Raw genomic sequence first — 24106 nt, 5'->3', positions numbered from 1 at the left:
CTTCTACCTTAGTAGAACCTTCTGTGGGACCATAGGCACAAATAAGTCTCATTGTCCAGTTCCCCATTCTCATATTTGCCCACATTACTCTACTTGAGACTGACTGCCATTCAAGAAGATTAGCCTCGTATTTTGTTGAATACTATGGGTATTCCTTCTTTTCCTTGATTGTCATTGCCTGAATATAACATTTTGTATTTATTGCTCAGAACGATCTCACCGGTTTTGGTCTTTTTTGTTTCAGTCACCCCTATTATGTCGATCTCGTACTTATCTAATTCCTCAGCTAGCTCCATTTCTTTGCCTGAATGGCAAAGAAATGGAGCTAGGCTTCTTACGTTGATAGTACCGATCTTTAACTCTGGTGATGTTGAGTTGGGATTTATTTTCAGATTTATTCCAGTAGCTGACTTTTCGCTGTTCGCCCTGGTTCCCCGGCGAAAACAACGGGGGCCTTGTTTAACCGGGCGACGCCCCAGCCGGCATGAAATTCTGTCATGTTGTACCATCATTCTATATTTTGGTTTAACCAATAAGAATACAATTTGGTCGGCTAAATCCCAAATTGCCAGCCCATCCTCGTTCATTCAGTATCCAAGTAGATACCCATCAGGGTGAACCACGAGATGGTGAGGATTGGACATTACGTCAGAAGCCCTGGTCGGTTCTCCACATTCCTTTAAAGGCCATGTGGAGGTCTCCTCTCAGTTATACAGCTTTGACCCTTAAGCACCCCTGCAAATGATATTTATAATATAAATTTGTATATAGCACTTGTGAAACAAACATTTTACACACACTGTTAAAATAATACCAAAGATTTACTCTAATTTATGATATTGTCATCATCATCATCATCATCATCAAATTCCTGCCATGTACCTTCAAGGGGTTACACCAGTGTTTCTCAACGTGGGGCATACACCCCACAGGGGGACAATTAGAAAATGCACATGTACATATTTATACTATACTTTTTCATAATTTGGCTGACTATTATGCTAGAGGGGCGCATCAAAATCTTTAAGACATTGAGGTGGGGCATGGTCCAAAAAAGGTTGAGAAACACTGGATTACACTAAATAAAAACCATTTGTAAATAAAGATATTATTTTTGAATTTTATTTGTCTCTCACTCAATCTCTTATGTTAACTTATATTAAAAATATCCTAGATCTGAATCTGTGATATTAACTAAAAAGTTTATGACCCACTCAGGCATACTATTCTGGTATAAAATGACAATCACGAACAGAAGACATATGCCATTCATTCCACTTGTTTGTATACTTCATCCTTCCAAGTGAAGTAACTAGTGATTGTAAATTTGAATAAGTCCACTATGTCTGATGGAAATTTTTTAGACTAGAATTTCTGTTGTCTCATTACGAGAGATTTTGGGTCTAAGACTACAGTGGTGTTTTTATTGTTTTCTCAGGTTCCAAATGATACGACTGGAAAATGAAAGAAATTACTTCTTTGTGATCGAAATACATACTCCCAGCTTAATGCAGATCTCACCAAAAGTTTACTCAATGAACTCAAGTTATTGGACCACACATCCATAGATCAAGAAACCATCAAAAGACTCAGTACATATCATGCAAGAGCACCTAGAATATATGGCTCACTGCTGAAATCACATAAACATAACTATCCACTTAGACCTATTGTGGATTCTACAGGATGCTCCATATATAAAATCTCAATTCTGTCTAAACTTCTCCATCTTCTCATTGGCTACTCAGCTTCATCAATAAAAAATTGCACAGAATTTCTTGCACAAATATCATAAAAATTGGCATCCACAGACATGACTGGAGAACTGTGATATTCTCTCTCTCTTAATAAATTTCCTTCAAAATGAGACAATAGAAATTCTAGCTCAAAAATCTGTTTATTTCTCTTCTATCCCTTATACCTGAGAAGAATTTTCCTATCTCATATGAGGAGTGTCTTCAAAAGGTTTCAATATCATAAAATTAGTGATGAAGGCCAAATCGGATTATGAAGAAAAGTTATTCAAACAGCAAAAAGAATCTAAATTAAAGGAAGAATGACCATAGAAGGACATCCTTAGTGAACATAGATGACAGGAAAGTGACAGATTCACTAGAAACAGCTGAATTATTAAGCATTTGTTAAGATATATATACACATTCCTGGGAGACCCATTAGCTCTCTGGATGTTGAGGGGAAAAGTGGATGAAATAATTGAGATAAAAGAAGCAGAAGTATTAAAACTATTGCAGAAATTTAATTTGAATACAACAGCTACTGGATCAGATGGGATATCAGCATGGATGCTGAAGAAATGAAGAGAGCACATCCTAGTTGTTAACTTGTCTCACAAATGTATGACTCTTAGCAAGTGGTTAAAAGTCACATGTGCTGAGAGCAGTATAATTTGCTGCATGAGTCTTAGCTGTACCCTTGTGTAATGGAATTATCTTGCTCTCAGCACATGTGACTTTTAACCACTTGCTAAGAGTCATACATTTGTGACTCTATACAGGGCATCGTGGGTTTGTAAAAGGTAGGTCTTGTTTTAGTCTGCTTTGGATCTTGCCAAGGCATCCGACAGGATTCCACATGAAGGTTCTTACAGAAAGTCAAAGGAATGAGTATGCAAAATAGGCTTGAAGCATGAATAGGAGAGTGGCTAACTGACAGGTATAGTTCACCCACCGTTTGTAGGTCCCTGCTTCGCGTCTTTCCAAGAATAGTCGATTCATGCTGAAGGGGAGAAAGAAATGAAGGACGTTCGAATTGGTCGCTAACACGCGAAATCACGTGCTTTATAGGTAAAATTTTCCAACTGTTATACAAGCAACATAGTTAACTACAATAATCATAAACGAGAAGTTAATTTTCTGACTGGTAATAATAAACAACTCATCCCACAATACGGACTGATTACCCTATTATCGGAATGGATTCTCCTTTTTCTGAGATGCGCAGAAGTGTTGAAGGATCTCTAATCGGTGGGCGAACTATATCAGAAAGTACAGATTTGTGCCAAGAAAAAGAGGATGATCAGTGGGTGTACTACGGTATTCTGTACAAAAGAACACAATATTGTAGTATTCTGTACAAAATTTGAACCACTGTTAACTTGTATATCAATGATACTGGGGGGTGGGCAAACTGCAGCTCCCAAAGCTACTCTGTGTGGCTCCCGAGACAATATTGGTTTTCATTGCCATTTTTTTCTAAACTTTTATATTAATAATCTATAGTAGTATAGTATGTACCAATATTAGAATATTTTATTTCGTAAATGCTTTAAAGATAAGTAAAATACATAAATTTTGAAACTTTACATTTTTAGCTTTTAAATGGTACTGGCCAAAAGGGTTGTTAATGTGGATTTTATTATGGTATTTGGTTGGTAAAAAGTGTTTCGACATTTTATGGCCTGTGTCACTCCAGCAAAAATTAGTTCCAAAAATTACTTAAATATAAAGAGCCAATAGGCTTCATTTCGGCGATATAAACATTATTTAAATTAAGGGGATATAAAATCCCACATTGTTTTAAAACCGAATAAGAAACTCAAAGATTGGAATCAGAGAGTTTCATGCCGAATATAGTAAACTATAAAAGTATCGGCGATTACTAGCGTGAGCTAATGCAAGTAGTCCTAGTACGTAGCACAATCTCGGGAAACTCGCAGCAAAGGTGGTAAAGTTCGGATCGTTATTCTTGGTATTTTCCATAATGTAAAAACACATTTCCTAGGAAATGTATGCTGTTATTACATTATGGTGGGAGGTCACTACCTAGACGGTTTCAGCCTTTTTTGAGGCTTCATTAGTGAGTAGCTAGACCAAATAGATACCAAAGGATATAGCGAAAAGAACTTATATACTCTGCTATACGAGTTGTCAAAAAGGTGCAACCATTAAGTTACTTAAATATAAAGCGCCAATAGGCTTCATTTCGGCGATATAAACATTATTTAAATTAAGGGGATATTAAATCTCACATTGTTTTAAAACCAAATAAGAATTAGTTCCAAAAGTGACTACTATGATCGCTGCATTACCCACTGCCTCTGTCGCCTGGACTCTGAGTCATTACTCTTCATGCAGTACACACAAGTTACTTGCTTGTGGTGGTAGCGGAACATAACTAGTGAATTTTAGTAGATAAGTATTTCTCTGTTTAATAAATAATTAAGATTGATTTTAGTGAAAGTTATAAAATCCTTGTTTAAAACGACTGGGCAACAGAAGAGTATAAAATGGAAATACGAACAAGAAATGAGTGTTTACCCAACAATGGGAGGACAATTTTAACTGAAACAATACGAAGGATTGTTTCAGTAAACTGAAACCATATGAAAGAAACTCAGAAACACTTTATAATGATTATGAGAATAAGTTTGAGAAACTAAAAAAAGTTAAAGCCATGTTTTGAATTTCTTGTGAATCCTTTTGTGTTGATGTCATCAACAATGGATGTCCAACTGTTGCACCTTTTACTGCAGATGTTGCTTCAATAGACACAGAGCTTATTGCGCTGCAGGAAGATATGGGTCTGAAGCTAGTACATAAAAGCTCATCTGTAACTGACGTTTGGAAACAAATCCCAGAAGCAATGTATTCCAATCTTCAGAAAACTGGCTTCCGACTACTCTCTGTTTTTGGGACAACTTATTGCTGTTAATCTCTCTTCTCTGTAATGAAATTTGTCAAGTCAAAACATTGTGTTATCCTCACTAACAGCCACCTCACTGAGCTTCTTAGAACAGCTTTGACATCCTACCAGCCGGATTTTAAAGTATTAACTGCACAAATGAAGAATCAAAACCTTCAACGAGTAGAGATTAAACATATTCTTCTTTGGTGAGTAGGAATACTATATAGTTGTATTTTTTATTATTTATAAATACAATTTTAAAATAATATTTTCTGCAGCTCTTGAACATTCAAAAACGTATTATATGCAGCTCTTATTACCGAAGAATTGCCCACCCTTGGTATAGAGGATGATATCCAGTTATTTGCTGGTGATGCTAATTTGGATTTCTGCAAAGTTTCTGTATCTGATGCATACACCCGCAGGCTAACTCAAATGGACTGATTCTGTAGGTCAATGTTAACGAGTGTCAGTTTATGTTTTAATGATTCTAAATGTAAGTTAATGTATTATGGATGAAGGACACTGCAGGTAGAATAACATTAATGGAAATTTTTGCTACAAGCAGTCAGATTAGAGACTTGGGGGTTATAGTGGACAGAGAATTAAAGTTCAGAGACCACGTTGCTAATGTAGTAAGCCATTGCATTAGATAAATGCACTGTCAAAGAGAATGCTAACTTGTAGAAAGTTATTCTCTCACATTACAGTGCTTTGATAAGACTATCTAGACTGCTGAACACAGATATAGTCAGCTGGGTTCCAAGGAAATGGGGCAACAGATGAAAAGATCCAGAGGCAAGTGACCAAGATAATTGCACATAAGGACAGAAATGTGGTCTCTAGAGTGTAGATAATAGTGAGATTTTGCAGCTTATGGCAGGTGTGATCATACTTCAGGATCCTTGAAAGCCAACTAATAATGCGATGAGGAAGTATATCGAATATAATACTATCAGATGTTGTGGGTGCATCTTTGGTGCTCAAGAGAAGATATTCTCTTTCGTTCTCCCACTGTAAATTTAACTATAGAGCAGTCAGTGTGTGTGTGTGTGTGTGTGTATATATAAAGAATTTATTCTTTTTCTTTCTCCCACTGTAAATTTAATTGTACAACAATCAATATATACTGACAATGGATAGCTGTTTCAAATCTGATTAACACGTTCGCTGCCAACTGCGAGTATACTCGTAGTTGGTAAACCAGCTACACAAGCCAGCTACGAGTATACTCGTATGACGCTTACCGCCGGCAACGAGATTACTGTACTGACCTTGAAGAAGTGAAAATGCTTGGCTTGTGGAGCTAGCATCAAAACTGTGTATTCTCATAGATAGTATATGCTCTGCACACGCCAACTACGAGTATACTCGTATGATGCTTACTGCCGGCAACGAGATTGCTTGGCGTACAGGAACAGACTATGCCGAAGTAGCGTGGCAGCGAACTGGCTAAAAGGAAAAAACTGTGACAAGCTAACAAAATTTCAATTTGGATTCAAAATGAAAAATCACCAAGATTAGTTTAGAAAAAAAAAAAATTCATTAGAGTAACGTTCCTAAAAAAATTTTTTTTTGGCCAATACAATTCAAATGAAACTAAATATAACTATCAAACTTACAATCAGTTAGAACAGGTGGAAGACTATCATGAACATATTCTTTAGCCATCTGGTCAACTGCAGCATCAATTAGAAGATGATCTAAAACTTTTGTCATTAAATGTCTTACTTCATGAAGAAAACGATCCCTTTTAATAGATTCCTGCAATGTTTAGAGAATAATAATAAAACTTACTATAGTTAAATATTTTACCATAATACAAGATTACCAAAAGAAAAAAAAAATATATAAAATAAATAAATAAATCAGCTAAAAAAAAAAAATATATATATACAGGGTGTTCGGGATAAATTTGACATATTTATAATTAATTATATTTTTCCGTAAGTTACATGTATTAACACACACTTCTCTTCATTTAAAAGTTTGGACCCTTCTTCATTCATATACAAGATGTCAGAAAGGATGGATAGCTGGAACCCACCTGAATCATGGAAGAGAATAACTTGTATCATGATGATTCGTGCCCGCCATCAAAATAAGGATATTACGACTGCTGCCCAATGCTCCCTGAATACAGTAAAAACAATCAGGCATGAACTAGAGACTTGCAATGGTGACTACGGGGATGTAGCAAGAAGAAAGATCCCTAGCAGACGATCTGATTGCGTTCGTACAGCAGAATTCCTCGCAAATCTGCAGGAACAGGTGTTGAAGAACCCTGGCATTGGAATTCGGGCTTTGTTCGTGGAGTTGCTTACTGTAGTCAAGCCCTGGATAACAAGGGTAGCCAATGGTAGGCCGTATGTATGGCAGCAGGATTCGGCCCCTTGCCACACCTCTGGGAAAAGTCAAAAATGGTTGTCTGAAAATTTCTACGACTTCACCAGTCCAAATGTTTGGCCTCCAAACTCCCCAGACCTTAACCCCCATGGATTATTTTGTATGGGGCGCAGTTGAAAAAGACACCAATCGCACTTCCAGTAATACAAAAGCCCAGTTAATGGATAAAATTAAAACAGTTTTTGCGGCCCTTCCCAGGGAGACTGTAGCATCAGCTTGTTCGAGGTTCCGAAGCAGAATTGAAGCTGTGATCGATGCTAATGGTGGTTATTTTGAGTAAATCTTGTTGATAGTATTGTAATTAACTCTGCCTGTAATGTTTTTTTGTCAATTCATTAAATTTAATAGATACAAAGAAGATTTTCTTTTTCCTTACGAAACTGTCAAATTTATCCCGAACACCCTGTATATATATATAAAATAAATAAATAAATCAGCTAACGCCTTTTATTTCCTTATAGGGAGTAGGCTTTTGGAGACTACTGAGTGGGCAGTTCAATCTCCACCGGTAGTCAATCAGAGATAGCTGGCCCATGTCTATCACTAATTATAGCAGCTACCGATGAAAAGGCTGGCAAACAAGTGCCACCATCTCTTGGTACCTAACCCTAACAAAATATGTTACTGTCTGAAATAATGTGGGTACTACGGTCGATTTTCTTGAGTTTACGGGATAAAAAACCTGCTTGCCCGTGTCGGCTAACTTGGGAATCGGTCGAAGAAAGGCTTAGAAAAAGTTCCTCCAGTCGGTGACTAGACTTGAACTTAAGTCTGACTTCAAGCGACCAAGCGCAGAGGATGCAAGTGCCACTTCCACTGAGCTACACAGGCCTCATATATATATATATATATATATATATATATATAGAATAGTATTCTGCCCCCCCCCCCCCCAAAAGTAAATAATCATCTGTAAATTATAACAGTTCTGAAAAAATTTGATCTATAATTAAAATAATAAGTATCTATAATTAAAACAATACAGCATTTAATCTCACTGCACATAGCAAATGCTCTTATATGGAATTCACTGATTTTGAAAATTACTGAAGGTTTTAAAATGAAAAGTAATCATGTTGCATTCTGGAATACAGCCAAACAAACTATAAGACACATCACAAAACACATCAAATTTCATACATGTTGGAGCATTGTCTGGTTAAACAAATGTTATTGTAATGAAATTAAAATTTTTTACCTTTAAAAATTTAAATTTCAAAAACCTGGATGAATAAGTTCAAAATCAGATAACTGAAACAAGCACAACAAAACTAAAGATTGCATCATTATCATCATCAGTATATAACACATCAATGAAAAGAGAAAGTTAGAAGAATTACAGAAATACCAACTGAGAGAGTCGCATCAAAGACTGAAACAGGAGTATCTCTATTTTTTTTTTCACCCATTTTCTTAATTTCCATCTGAACAACTAAAATTAGAGAAAGAAAGGAGTAGCGATAGAATTAACATTAAACAAAAAACTTAACTTCTAAAACAGAAAGCAAATTTCTGATGGTAAATTAAAAATTGTAACATATTTGTATATCTTAGCAAAAAAGTACAGAAATCCCTTAAGTCAGTGGTCGGCAACCTTCCCAGACTCACGGGCCACATTTGAATTTTGTTTTTAATAATCAGGCTACAAGCATAGCACGAACAACCTATTCATGATGAATACTTTGCTTCTTAAATATGTTTAGCTGAGCAGTCAAAGAAGCTTGTAATTTATATTTTATTAATTTGCTTTTTTCTAAGTTCACAATTCAAATCCTTGTATTGGTTTTCATATTCATTCTCGTAATGATATCTGAATTAAATTCTTTCATAACAGCAACTTTTATGACAAATAAAACAAAGGGGCTTACCCCCATTTTCAGTAAAGAAGTACTTGCTGTTCCATTCATCATTAAACCTTCTTCCTTCATCTGCAATTTTACATTTTCTTGAACCCATTTTTGAAATTAATTTTAACAAATATATATCCTCTGAAAATAATAGTCAATGTTATTGAATTATATTAAAAGACGGACCAGGGAACGCGACTGCAAAACTGCGCCAAATGAAGTCACCTTTGTTAACCCGACTCATAATATTTCACACAGTTGACTCGAGCAAGTTGCACGCCAATATCACAAAGTATAGATACAAAATTATTTTTAACTTATTATTCATATTATATTATATAATTCAACATACGGACCACATGCCATGTAAGTATGGTCAACCTTTTATGGACCGCTGGTTGCAGACTCCCTGCCTTAAGTCATTGGGAAAAAATTACTTCTCTCTAAATCAAAGTGAAAAATTAAGTCGCGACTTTCAGAAATGTTTGGCAGAGCAAATAATAATGGTAACACTAATGTTTCAACCTAATTCAAACAAAGAGAACATATAAGAAATAAGTCTTATTAATTACATGATTAATATCTTCCAGCTGTTGTTAAGGAAATATGCTATGGTCTTGATTGAAATTTTTCCATAGTTTACTATAAAGAGTGAATAAGTTCAGTATAATGTTTCCTTTAGTGAAGGCTGACACTATACAGAGAGCTAAGTTACTGTGTAAAGGTAGCCATCTTAACTGATGATTTGTTAAATATGATGACCTGGTTAAATAAGGAATGCTGTTTTCATCAGAAAATTCCAATGAAGAGTGAAAAGCAACTACAGGAACAACTTCAAACTCAATATATACTGTAAACTAATCTTCATAGTAGTTAATCTTAACTCCTCATCTATCCCAAATATAGTGTTTTAAAAACACTAACAGAAAACATCAGTTCCTCTGATACTGCTTTACAATAGAAACTCCTTACCATCAAAACTTGGATGTAACTAAATGGTTACAACTCCAGTAACATCTAAAGAATCACTGACAATTACAGGCCTTCCTCTCCTCGTAACCTCTACTGAAATATTCCAATTGTGTACATTCTAACAGATAAGCTTAGGTGTTGGCAGTTATTCATTCTCAAATTCATGCTACAGTTGACTCTCACTATAAAAATGTTTCAACATAATTCAAACACTGTTAACAAACTACTGAAAAGTTTTGATAGAAGCACAGTGCTACCAATGAAAATTTATTATAGCAGATCATCTGTTACATTTTCCATGAGATTAGCTATTCTTGGAAATAGCTCATCATGAATATATGACACACATGGTGGGTAACTGCTATCATAAACTTGTGTATTATTGTCAGTTTTGATAAAAGGAGGCATATCAAGTTTAGTAGTCTTAGGGCCTACTGTTTAGGTTAAAAATCCAACCAGGACATTCTACATTCAGGAGAAACTCAAACTCTCAAAAATTTTATATAAAAAGAGCTGAACTGTGGTAGGTAACTGCTATCAGAAACTTGTGTACTACTATCAGTTTTCATAAAAGGAGGTATATCAAGCTTAGCAGTCTTAGGACCTACTGTTTAGGTAAAAAATCCAACTAGGAAATTCTACATTCAAGAGAAATTCAAACTCTTGCAAATTTTATCTAAAAAAGAACTAAAATTTAATTCCAGTATCATACTAATCTTTTGCATGAAATTTAACCATATGCTCTAGTTTTCTCTCAATGGTCAAAGCCTGTGGTAAAATTTAATTGGAAGCCACACAACAGCAATTAAGTACTATCTCACACTGCTATACACACAAACTGTCTTCTGAGGAGTTTATTCTCATCTAAGACAGGAGACATCCTACCTCATCCGTCAGATACCTGATATGGATTTTGTGCTGAGCAAAGTTAAAAATAAATGTGCCTGCATTTAGACAAATGAACACTTTTGGAATATGAATTCTGATTTTTGTTTGCTAGTAAATGCAGTTCACAATAAGGACTTTTGAACTTTCCACTGATCACAATATTAAGCTAAAAATAAAACTGTAGTCAGAGGTTTGGTCAGAACCATTCAGCAGTTTGCAATAACAGAGATTTGCTGTGATGATAACTAATGGTGTGAGTTGGCTTCTTCCTGCATCAGCATTATAAAATCTTAATGTTTTACATGGTTTCAAATTAAAAAGGACAAAGCAAATGCAAACATAGCTCAATACAATTCCCATTATAAATACATACTGTGCAACTACAGAAGAGAGAGCTGTTGAAGATTGCCAAGAAGTCAATTCATATTTAAAGGGAGAAAGGAATAAGGCGTTGTACCAATTCGTCCCCAACACGAGAAATCATGTGGTTTATAGGTAAAATTTTCACCTGTTGTACAAGCAAAATAGTTACCACTTTAAAAACTAGAATTTTCATAAAAGAAAAGCAAATTTTCCAATGTATAATCATAAACACATATCCCATGAAACACATTGATTACCCTATTATCAGAATGGATTCACCTTCTTCTGCCATGTGCAGAAGTGTCGAGAAGTCTTGCATCTGTGGTTGCACAGTATCTGCAATAAATATCTAATATGTATTGCAGCAAAGCTTACAAAATGCTCTTTCAATCAATAATGCAGTTATACAACTTGCTATATCAATAAGTTCTTAAATAATTATCTTAAGGGATTAAAATGTCTACTATAACTTTCCTTTGTATTATTAAGAAAACAGAAGCAATTATCTAACATAATTCCAAGAGGATGTGAATGCAAACAGTGGAACAGACAAACTGATTCTTTTATATATCGACTAGAGGCTACGCACCCCCCCACACACACACCTAACCCCCGTGTTCTGGACTGGCAGGCCGGTTCTCCTCAAATTCTGATGACTCGACACTTCAAAAGATCAAGTCTTCAATGGGGTGGGGGGGGGGTCTACCCCCCACCCGAGTTCAAGACTGGTAGGTTCTCCTGGAATTCTGATGACTCGAAAGTGGGTTCCCCCCACCTGGTTTTTGCCACGAAACCAGGGCGAACAACGAAAAGTCAGCTACTGGAACAAATCTGAAAGCACACCCCAACTCAACATCACCAGAGTTAAAGATCGGTACTATCAACATAAGAAGCCTGAATGGAAAAGAAATGGAGCTAGCTGAGGAATTAGATAAGTACCAGATCGACATAATAGGGGTGACTGAAACAAAAAAGACCAAAACTGGTGAGATCTTTCTGAGCAATAAATACAAAATGTTATATTCAGGAAATGACAATCAAGGAAAAGAAGGAATAGCCATAGTATTCAACACAAAATACAAGGCTAATCTTCTTGAATGGCAAGCAGTCTCAAGTAGAGTGATGTGGGCTAATATCAGAATGGGGAATTGGACAATGAGACTTATTTGTGCCTATGGTCCCACAGAAGGTTCTACTAAGGTAGAAGTGGAGGAATTTTTTGATGCTTTAGAAAAAGCAACTAACACAATGAAAAAGAAAAAGTTGGTCCTTGTTGGAGATCTAAATAACAGAGTAAGAAATGATTGTCAGACATACAAAAATATTTTGTGAAAATTTGGAGAAAAGAGCAAAGCTAATAATAATAGCAAATACCCGTTGGATTTCTGTTCAGGACATGGACTGGTTAATACTAACACCATACTCCAACATAAAAATGTGCACAAATTCACATGGAGAGAAGAAGCAAGGAATAACAAAAGTCTCATTGACTATGTTATTGTCAATAGTGATGTTTTCTCCATGGTGCAGGACACCAGTGTACAGAGGATTTGAAATTGGAAGTGATCACTATTTAGTCTTGAGTAGGATAAAATTGAATTTCATACTGAAAAGAATAACATGTAAGAAATTTTTAAAGCGAATAAAAGTTGAGCAGCTCTCAGATGTGAACTGTAGATTAAAATATACAAAAATTATTGAAGAAAAAACGAAAGAGTTTGAGAACAGGAACCAAACCTTGGAGATTCAGAGGCAAGCCTTGAAGAAAACTCTGATTGATTCAGCCAGAGAGGCACGTGGTAAGGTAGTCTGCAAGGATAGAAAAATCAGAACTCCATGGTGGATACAGGAAGTTAAAGAGGTAGTCAAGGAAAAGAAGAAAGCACATCAAATTCCTGGCAAATAAGTCAGCATTTGCTCTTAGAGAATACAGAGGCGAAAAATATAAGAAAGCGAAACACTGTGTAAAACTAGCTAAATAAAGGTTATGGGAGGACTTTGGCAAGAACACAGAAAATAAATATCAAGAAGGTGGTAAGATATTCTGGAAGTTGTTGAAGAAGCTTAGAAATGGAGGAAAGAGTGCTGTAAAAGGAGTGAGAGATGATAAAGGTGACATGAAAACGGGAGAAAAAGATATCCATGAAGTATGGAGTAATTACTTTGAAAAATTGCTAAATGAAACAAGCAGTAATAGCACAGTGGTAAAAAACACTCTACAGGCATACAGTCAGGAATATATATCCATACTTGAAGTAGAAAAAGCCATCAAAGGCTTGAAATGTGGAAAGGCAGCAGGAGTAGATGATATTCAAAAAGAAATGCTGAAGTATGGTGGTATAAAAGTCTTACAGCGGATGCACTGCATAGTTCAGAAAGCCTGGACATTGGGACAAATTCCCGATGATTGGAGTAGAGCTCTCATAGTACCCATATATAAAAAGGGAAATAAAATTGAATGTGAGAATTACAGAGGTATTTCCCTACTGATTGTTCCTGGCAAGATCTATGCAAGTATACTTGAGAAACATTTGAGAAGAATTGTGGAAGAAAAAATTGCTGAAGAACAAGCTGGATTCAAGCCAAATAGAGGTTGTCATGATCAGATCTTCACTTTACGACAAATAGTTGAGAAAGCATGGGAATATAACAAAGATCTGTATTTAAGCTTTGTCGATCTGGAAAAGGCATATAACAAGGTGCCAAGGGAGAAGCTATTCAATTTGCTTCAGTTATATGGTGTCATTAGGATATTATATCAATCAATGCTTAGTCTTTATTTGAGTTGTAAATCTGCAGTTAGAATTGAAGGAAGTACAGGAAGATGGTTTAAATGTTAAATCTGGTGGAGACAAGGATGTACATTATCCCCTTTGTTATTCGTTATCTATATGGATCACATTATGAAGGAAAGTGGTATTAAACATGATATCAGTATTGGAGATGTTAATGTCAGCTCTTTGCTTTATGCTGACGATGTCATACTTCTAAATAAATCCGCTACAAGTCTGCAAGATTCCCTGACTAAATTGAATAACTGTTGTAATAGATATGGTATGAAGGTGAGCATTAAAAAGACAAAGACAATGAAAATAGGTAGGATTGTGAAAATGTCAACTGTGTTGTGAACGGGGAACCTGCGGAACAGGTAAAACATTTCAGCCACTTAGGCACGATTTTTTACTGAGGGTGGTAAATTAAATATCGAAATAGACAACAGAATCAACAAAGCTAGTATGGTAGGCAGTCAATTGAATAAATTCATATGGAATAAGAGAGAAATTAGTCGGAATACTAAATTAGCTGTATACAAGACAGTTTTCAAACCAGTTTTAACTTATGGATCTGAGAAGTGGGTCAGAAGTAAAATACTTGACCAAAAGATATGAGAGCCCTGAGAAAGATTAGAGGCATGAACAGATGGCATCAATGGCAATATCATATTAAAAACGAGGATATTAGGAAAGAACTTGACAGCATCCAGGAATGCGTTAACAGAGCTAATCTCAGGTGGTATGGTCACTTAAACAGAATGGGTGAGGAAAGATTAGCAAAACAAGTGTTCTCTGCCATGTTGGCAGAAAAACGACTCAGAGGACGACCAAGATATAGGTGGATTTATATGGTACAAAGTGCCTTAGACGATAGAAATATAAAATTTGATAATGTTGGAGTCTTGACAAGTAACAGACTGATTTGGAGGAAAATTGTAGATAGGAAGTTAGTAATGATGTAAATTTTTACAGTAGTACTATCATATCCTGTACACCCCTTGAGGGTACATGTCAGGAATTTGATGATGATGACCTGAAGAAGGCTGTCAAAAGCCGAAACTAGTAGTGTTTTATATCATTGAAGTCTTACAATTATTCTCGGTTTTAGTCATTAATTCTCTTTATAAATATATATATATATATATATATATTTTTTTTTTTTAAATTCTGAAATTTATATATTTCAGAATGCTATATATATATTATTTAAATTTAGGGGAATTAAATCGCACATTGTTTTAAAACCGAATAAGAAACTCAAGGATCGGAATCAAAGAGTTTGATGCTGAATATAGTATAGTAAACTATAAAAGTATCGGCGACTACTAGCGTGAGCTAATGCACGTAGTCCAAGTATGTAGTACAAACTCAGGCAACTCGTAGCAAAGGTGGAGAAAGTTCTGATCGCTATTCTTAGTATTTTCCATAATGTAAAACCCATCTCCTAGGAGATGTATGATGTTATACATTATGGTGGGAGGTCACTACCCAGACTGGTTTCAGCCTTTATTGAGGCTTCATCAGTGAGTAGCTAGACCAAAATAATACCAAGGGAATAGCGAAAAGAACTGATATACTCTGCTATGCTCGTATAAAGAACTTATATACTCTGCTATGCTCGTATAGCAGAGTATATAATACCTAGGGTATAGCGACAAGAACTGATATACTCTGCTATACTCGTATAAAGAACTTATATACTCTGCTATACTTGTATAGCAGAGTATATAATACCTAGGGTATAGCGAAAAGAACTGATATACTCTACTATACTCGTATAAAGAACTTATATACTCTGCTATACTCGTATAGCAGAGTATATAAGTTCTTTTCGCTATACCCTAGGTATTATTTTGGTCTAGCTACTCACTGATGAAGCCTCAATAAAGGCTGAAACCAGTCTGGGTAGAGACCTCCCAACATAATGTATAACATTATACATCTCCTAGGAGATGGGTTTTACATTATCGAAAATACTAAGAATAGTGATCAGAACTTTCTCCACCTTTGCTACGAGTTGCCCGAGTTTGTACTACGTACATTAGCTGACGCTAGTAGTCGCCGATACTTTTATACTTTACTATACTATATTCTGCATGAAACTCTTTGATTCCGATCCTTGAGTTTCTTATTCAGTTTTAAAACAATGTGGGATTTTATTTCCCTTAATTTAAATAATGTTTATATCACCGAAATGACGCCTATTGGCTCTTTATATTTAAGTAGCTATATATATATACATATTATAGTTTTAGCACAAATTATAGTTTATTTGAAACAAGTTTTCTTCATTCTCTACTATATTCATACCTATACTTTTAACAAAAATATGTTTTAACATATTAACAAATTCCTTTAAAATAACATGTGCCATGTGATACATACCACATCAGAATTTGCAACCCCCATATATTCCATATAGTCCCTTGGTAGTGATTCACGGAACTGAAAATCTTCTTCGAATGCCAACTGCAAGGCTGCTGGTAGCAGCTAGAAATAAAAGGGGGGGGTATGGGAATCAAAAACTGCAAACAACTATAACCAATAGATTCAAATTACTATTTTTCATATACATAATGGCATAATTCTTTAGAAATTGACAAATTTAGAATATTACAAAATGCTAAAATATAAATTGTGTTTTTAGGTACAGAAACTCACTGTAAACCCTCTAATCTAAATAAATACCTAAAAAACTATACTGCAATGGCAAGAAATGCAGAGTTATGTGTTATATATTTATAAGTATTTATAATAAATATAACTTTATGTACCATGATTTTGCATTATGGAATAAACCAATGAGAATACAATTTGGTCATCTAAATCCCAAATTGCCAGCTCATCCTCGTTCATTCAGCACCCAGGTAAATACATAACTGGGTGCACCATGAGAAGGTGAGAACTGGACATTATGTCAGAAGTCCTGGTCAGTTCTCTGCATTCTTTAAGGCTGGCAGGAAAAAGACCCACAGGAAAACCCAAGATCTAAGTGGATTGATACAGTAAAAAGTACCTTAGAAGGCAGAAACATAAGGTCTGATAATACTGGAGTTTTGACAGATAATAGATTAATTTGTAAGAAATTTGTCAACAGAAGTTAGTAATGATGTAACTTTTCACGTAGTACTATCATAATATCCTATACATCCCATGAGAATACATGTAGGAATTTGATGATGATGAGATAGCTTTATGTTGTTCTTTGCAAGTATATGATCTCATAACAAAGATGCAGGTTTCAATGGTATTGTATCAAATTACAGAATGAGAGGTTACTGTCATGAATAAATAATTGTAAGCTGTACGAGGGTGGTTCTATAAGTTTCTGGTCTGACTAACTTTTAGAGGTGAAAGAAAGAAAACTCACCTTTCAACATAATCTCCCTATACTTCAACACACTTTTCATGTCTTTGAATTAACATTTCTATTTCTTGAAAAAAATAGTCTACTTTGTCTGCAAAATGGCCTAAAACTGCATCTTTCACCTCATTATCATCTACAAATTTTCTTCCTGAAAGGCCTTTCTTCAGTTTCGAAGAAGAGGTAGTAGTCACTGGGTGTCAGATCTGGGCTGTAGGGTGGGTGTTCAATTTCCTGGAAGCCACAGTCCTACACTGCAGTCTTCGCAACAATCACCATATGGACTGCAGCATTGTTTTGAAGCAGGCAAACACTATGACCCAGCATTCCTCATTTCTTCGTCTTTATGGCATCATGCAGCTTGTGAAGGAGTGAATCATAACATTCTGTATTCACAGTGGTATTCCTTTCCTTGAAGTCAATCAAGAGAATTCCCTGGCATCCCTAAAAGATTGTTGCTATGATCTTCTTGGTGGACTGAGTGGCCTTGGCTTTTTTTTTTTTCAGCTGTGCTTTGCTTGGTTTGCAGCACTCCACTGATTCCCCTTTTGGAAAAAGGATCATAATAAAGGACCGTGGTTTCATCCCTGGTGACAATGGAGTCCAGCACTTTTGATTTCCTTGGCAAAGCTTTAAAAATTTGCAGTAACAGATCACAATGCTCTTTCTGAATTGAAGAGAGAAGTTGGAGCACCCACCTTGCACTGACCTTCATCATGTGAAGCTTCTCGTGAATGATGCAAAAGACAGTTGTTATAGAAAGTCCCAAACTTGCTGAGATTTCTTTGAGCATCAGCCATCTGTCATTGAGCAGTTTACTCCTCAACAAGAGAGAGAGACATTTTCTTCAGTCATCACTTTCACAGGCTATATACTTTCATGAGTATCATCTTCGATGCTCTTACTCTTTCTATGTGAAACTGTTTAATCCATTCCTAAATGGTGAAATATGAAGGAGAAGCTTCCCCATAAACACTATCCAATCGCTGTTTGATAGCATTTGGAGAGACCTTCTTTGGTGAAAAACTTTATCACAGAATGGTATGGTACTCAATTTTTAACATTACAGCCACTTAGCATGCCACGTGTTGGTCAAACAAGTACCTCAAACTGAATGATGCAGGTAGAAAGCTGAAACTGGTACACTAACCTCTCCATAGATGGTGCTATCTGTCATGTATGCCATTACAAAATTTGGCTTGCATGTACCATGTTATTCAAAGAAAATTATATTAAACTGAATACTGGAAATTAAATATGTAAGTGGATAACAGACTGGCAAAGATGATATGGCCAGTTAAATAAATGCATTTTGAGTAAGTGAAAGGCAAGTAACAGACAAAACACATGATCAATAGTATATAAAGCAGTTTCAAACCAAGCAGTTTTAAAATGATTGTTAAAAATGCTAGAAAACAGTTCAGCATTATTAACAGATTTACAAACAACCAACCCAAAAAATTCAAGAACAAATATAACTTTTGCACCAGTAACTTGTGAAAAATGAATCAATTACAAATAGCATAATACAGTAATTTCCTGTACTCCCATTAAGATTTGTAGTTTACACAGCACGAAGCCTAGATTTATTTTATTATTATTATTTGTGACACCTCCAAGGAGTCCGAAGACTCATCACAGGAGGACACCTATTGTACAACTCTCCATCTCCACCACTACACTGAACCTCTACTACCAATCATCAACATCAGTGACATCTATTGGCCACTACCATCACCACAGCTAGTATTTTTTTTTGTCTGTAAATTGCGTGTGTTCTGAAGAGCCGATTTGTCTATGTGCAGGATGAAAAACCCGAGTTTTCGGGAGAAAAACCCTGCTACCTCCATATGAGATCGGCTAACTCACTTTCGATTGAAAACATCCATATAAAGATTCCTCCCGTCATGACGAGAATCGAACTTAGGCCTTTTCCAATCGAATGGCACAACGTACCGTCATTCTTCCAATTGTGCTATGGAGGCATTTACTAGTGATTACAAGCAGCATTAGATGTGCATAACAACAACAACAGCACTAGAATTCCAGTTAATACAATACTGAATTGGAAACATTTATGCTTTTTTATTTTATTTATTTTTAAAATAAACTGACATTTTAAGTACCTAATAATCCCTCCATCCATCTAGGTTAATAAGGACTGCACTGTAAAGCTAATATAGTGTTTTTAAATCAATACTACCACTCAAGAAAGGCCATAAACTTCTATGTCCCACATGTCTCGAGTTACTTGAAACAAGTTATCTATAAATTCGGATATCTGAAATTTATCACATATAAAAATGAAAGACGATTAAGAAGGAACTTGACAGTCAGCATTCAAGAACGTGTAAAGAGAGTTAATTTCGTCTCCTGTGACACAGAAGACGAAATGTGGGTTCACCACTTTACCCTGGAGAGCAAACAAGACTCCATGACCCGGAAACATCCACAATCTCCTGAGTGCAAAAAATTCAAAACTGTTCCCACCATCCAAAAAGTCATGGCCACAGTGTTCTGGGATTGCCAAGATGTTCTGTTGGTGGACTTCTTGCTAAATGGAAGAATGATCAATGCAAAGCTTTAGGGTGCAACTCTGGACAAACTAAGAGCTAAAATTCAATACAAATGACCTAAGCAGCGCGATTTTGGTGCATGATAACACTACTCCACACACCACTCGTGAGTGGTTGCGCTGTAATCACCGAGAAACTCTGCCCCCCCCCACTGTCCAGATTTAGCACCTTCAGACATCCATTTGCTCAATCCCCAACCCACCCTCAGGAAACGCTTTTTCGGAAAGCATTTCACTGTGGATGAGAAAGTTCCTCAGGTGGTGCAATGTTGGTTACCAGGTGTGGGCATGAAAATTCTTCAGTACTAGTATTGATAAACTGGTCTATCGTTGGGACAGGTGCATCAATAAATTTGGAGAGTTTGTGGAGAAGTAGTGCATGTTCACTTATTTCTTGGTGTATAATTTCAACTTCCAATTATTAGACATCCCCAAGAAAAAATGTGTTACCTTACTTTTTGGAAACCCCCTTGTATAATCTCTAATGCTTTCAAACCTCATTTGAAGTGGTTTCCCTTCTCTACTCTGCTATGGATCCACTTCCAGCACAAAATCTGCCTTGGTGAACACAAGAAATACATCCATTGCAATAACTATGATCAGTGAGGTCTAGCTGATGCATTGGATAACCTTGCAATACAATCAGATGGAAAAAAAATACTATTTCATCACAAGGGTGTTTAAGGATCAAAGCTGTATAACTGGGAGGAGAATTCCTTCAGGTATCCTTTTAAGGAATGTGGAGAATTGACTGTGACTTTTTACCTAATGTCCAATCCTCATCTTCTTGTGAGGCACCTTGTTAGGTATCTACCTAGATGCTGAATGAATGTGGATGGGTTGGCAATTTGGGATTTAGCTGACAAAAATCGTATTCTCATTGGCTTAAATGACAAAATGTAAAATGATAGTGTAACGTGACATAATTTCATGCCGGACGGTGTGTCACCCAATTAAACAAGGTCCCCCCGTTGTTTTCATCAGGGAAAAGCTACTGGAACAAATCCAAGAACACGTCCCAACTGAACATCAACAGAGTTCACGATTGGTACTATCAATGCAAGAAGTCTCAATGGAAAAGAAATTGAACTATCACAAAGAAATAGATAAGTACCAGATCAACATAATAGACGTTGCTGAAACAAAGATAAAAACAGGTGAGATCTTTCTAAGTGACAAATACAAAATGTTATATTCAGGCAATAATCAGGGAAAAGAGGGGGTAGCTATAGTATTCAACACTAAATATGAGGTTAATCTTGAATGGCATGGAATATCAAGTAGAGTCATGCCATCAAATATCAAAATGGGGTACTGGACAATGAGATTTACTTGTGCTTATGATCCCATAGACTTTCTACCAAGGAAGAAATAGAAGAATTTTTTAAGGCATTAGAGAAGGCAGCTGGCTCAATAAAAAAGGAAAAGTTGGTCCTTGTTGAAGAGTAAAGAGCAGAGTAGAAAATGATTATCAGACATACAGAAATGTCTTTGGAAAATTTGGAGAAAAGTGCAAAGCAAATAATAATGGTAAATGCCTGCTGGATTTCTGTTCAGGACAGGGATTAGTTATTACTAACACCATGTTACAACATAAAAATGTGCACAAATTCATATGGAGAGAAGATGCAAGAAATGTGAAAAGTCTCATTGACGATGTTTAGGGATCCCAGATACATTGGAAAAAAAATACGGGACACTTATGACTGAGGGTGAAAGTTTAGTATGCGTATCCATCACATATGCCAGTCTTACAAAATTATTCTAACTTACCAAGTGTGTGCGTGGTAAAGTTTACTATGCACACACTTTACTAAGTATAAGTAAACAAATAGTAAATCAAATTATTTTATTAGGCTACATATTTTCATTAAGCCACTTTCAGTTGCTTTCAAATTAACAGATTGTTAAATTGCTCGATGCTAAACAAGCCACCACAAACTGTACACTCCATTTTATCTGTCTCGCCGAATTTAATAGATTTGTTTAAAAATGGAAATTGAGTTTTTAAAGCTTCTGTATAATCACATTTCCTTTTCGGCATTTTCAACGTTCAACAGGGCCACAGGAGAATTGAAAAACCATACATTTTAACAGCAGCCATACAGTAATTAATACTCTGCAAGCACCAACTTGTTTCTCTCGGAGCAAGCTTCTAAAAAGGCATCGGTCAAGCGGACCGTTCCGTGCTATTTAAAGTTGAGCCAATATTACGGCACACGCCAAAATGTCAATGCACATGCGCGCTGCTCTAACGAACTTATCATTGTTGCAATCACTCGCCCTGAGAAAATAACAACGTGTCTGCAGTTCCCTTCCCTGTAATGACGGAGAGTGATGTTTGTAATAGAATAGAAATTGCAACTCATCTATTTTGTTATTCAGTCTTGAACTCTAAAATACAGAACAAAAAGCTGTCCTAAAGAGTTTTCTCAGGACAACGGGATGCATTAGCCAAAAGCGAGATGATCCCGTATTTTACAGGACGTCTGGGATCCCTAACTATGTTATAGTTGATAGCGATGTTTCCTCACTGGTTCAGGATGCAAGAGTGAGTATAAAGGGGATCTGAAGAAGGAATTGATCACTATTTAATTTAGAGCAGGATGAAATTGATTTTCATATTGAAAAGAAGAGTGTGTGTGCAAGAAAGTTTTAAAACAAATTTGAGCAGCTTTCAGAGTTGAACTGCAGATTGAAATACACTAACATCATTGAAAAAAAATAAATAAGAATTTTGAATGAGAAGGATCAAAGAATGCTGAATGCAGTTTCTTGGGGCTCAAAACTGAATGGGACAGTAAAATATGCAAAGGTATCTGTGGGCCCAAGAGGCTAATATAATTCATGCAAGAGCCAACAAAAGTTTGTTGGTTCTTCTTGGAAAAAAAAAGGTGAAAAAGTTTTATTATTATTATTACGTGACACCTCCAGGGAGTCCAAAGACTCATTGAGGGACGGCACCTACTCTACAACTCTGTCTCCATCACTCAATCCAACCACAACAAACCGCAACTACTAATCATCATCTACAACAACGCCATCTACTGCCCACCACTGCCACTATTATCTATTATTTTCACAGACAATCACAAACGTCAATGCCAATGGCAGGATTCAAACGCGCAGCCTTTTAGCTTGAGAGCAGATACGCTATCCACTCGGCCAACCAGGCTGGCATATGTAAGCATAGATTGAAAAAAAAAATTTCATGGAAGAAAGGAAATGGAATTTATGCAACTAATAAGAAAGACAATTATCTAAAACAGCATGTGATAGAAGGTACCCAGTGTCTGAAAGTACTGGATTTAGAACTGACAAGCTTGGTTGACAGAGAAACATACGGTTACAGGGATACCATATTTTCAGGAAGGATAGATAAAAAGGATTTGGGGGGGGGGGGATGTGAAAGGAAAAGTATTGCTAATGATAACAAAAGAAACACAACCACTAAAAGTTCAGCACAAAGGTAAGAATGAGAGAGTAATACATATATATGAAGCTATCTGATTTGATATAACACCTGCAGGACAAAATATACAATTCATTGTTTCTATAAGACAGAGGATCCAAAACAAGATGCAGATGACATGTATCAGCAAATTATCTCACTAAGTACAGGTAATCTCACTAAGGTAATCATTATGGGGGGTTACATTGGGAGAAAAAAAAAAAAAAAAAAGACACATGGAAGGAAAGAAGGAAATGGAATTTATACAACTAATAAGAAAGATAATTACCTAAAACAGCATGTGATAGAAGGTGCCCATGTGTTTGAAAGTACTGGATCTAGTAGGAGATTCAGAATTTGTCCATAGCCAAAGTAGCCACTTTTCAAACCCCAGGTCAAGACTACTTAGTGATCAAAAATAATAAGTATATGGAACTACAAACTGGTGATTTATGATAAATTCAGGAGGCAGACTTTAGCAGTTATGACACACTAAATAGTAAGGAAAGGATGTTAATAGTGCATGGTGAAATAGATCAAGGAATATTTAAGAAAATCACTATCAGACTGCATATTCGGGGTCAAACGGATAAATGAGATAGGAGATAATAAAAGCCTCGCTGACTATGTTCCTGTTAATAGTGATATCTTCATTCAGCTTTAGGAGACAAAAGTGTCTCTTAAGGTGAGAATTTGAAACTGGAAGTGACCATCATTTAGTGCTAAGTAAGATAAAAATGGATATCTCATTGAAGAGAACAGTACGTAAAAGGGTTTTTTTAAAAAATAATGTTTAGCAGCTTTTACATGTAAACTGTAGAC

The 24106-nt window shown here is 35.9% G+C and overlaps 1 protein-coding gene across 1 annotated transcript in view; it reads right to left on the bottom strand.

Moving 5' to 3' along the window:
- The window catches only part of NO66 (Bifunctional lysine-specific demethylase and histidyl-hydroxylase NO66), a 295812-nt gene that overhangs the window by 38242 nt on the left and 233464 nt on the right, over positions 1-24106 (bottom strand). Inside the window, exons 13-14 of the mRNA XM_090407239.1 lie at positions 16280-16384; positions 6267-6408 (exon numbers count right to left, since the gene is read on the bottom strand). Of these exons, the coding sequence (XP_090263365.1) occupies positions 6267-6408; positions 16280-16384 (247 nt within the window). The remainder of the gene's footprint in view (positions 1-6266; positions 6409-16279; positions 16385-24106) is intronic.

This window comes from Typopeltis vanoorti, chromosome 17 (assembly GCF_054136105.1).
Source record: "Typopeltis vanoorti isolate ZY-2024b chromosome 17, IOZ_Tvanoo_1.0, whole genome shotgun sequence".
Taxonomy (NCBI): domain Eukaryota; kingdom Metazoa; phylum Arthropoda; class Arachnida; order Uropygi; family Thelyphonidae; genus Typopeltis; species Typopeltis vanoorti.
This window is presented reverse-complemented; position numbering and strand designations above follow the sequence as displayed.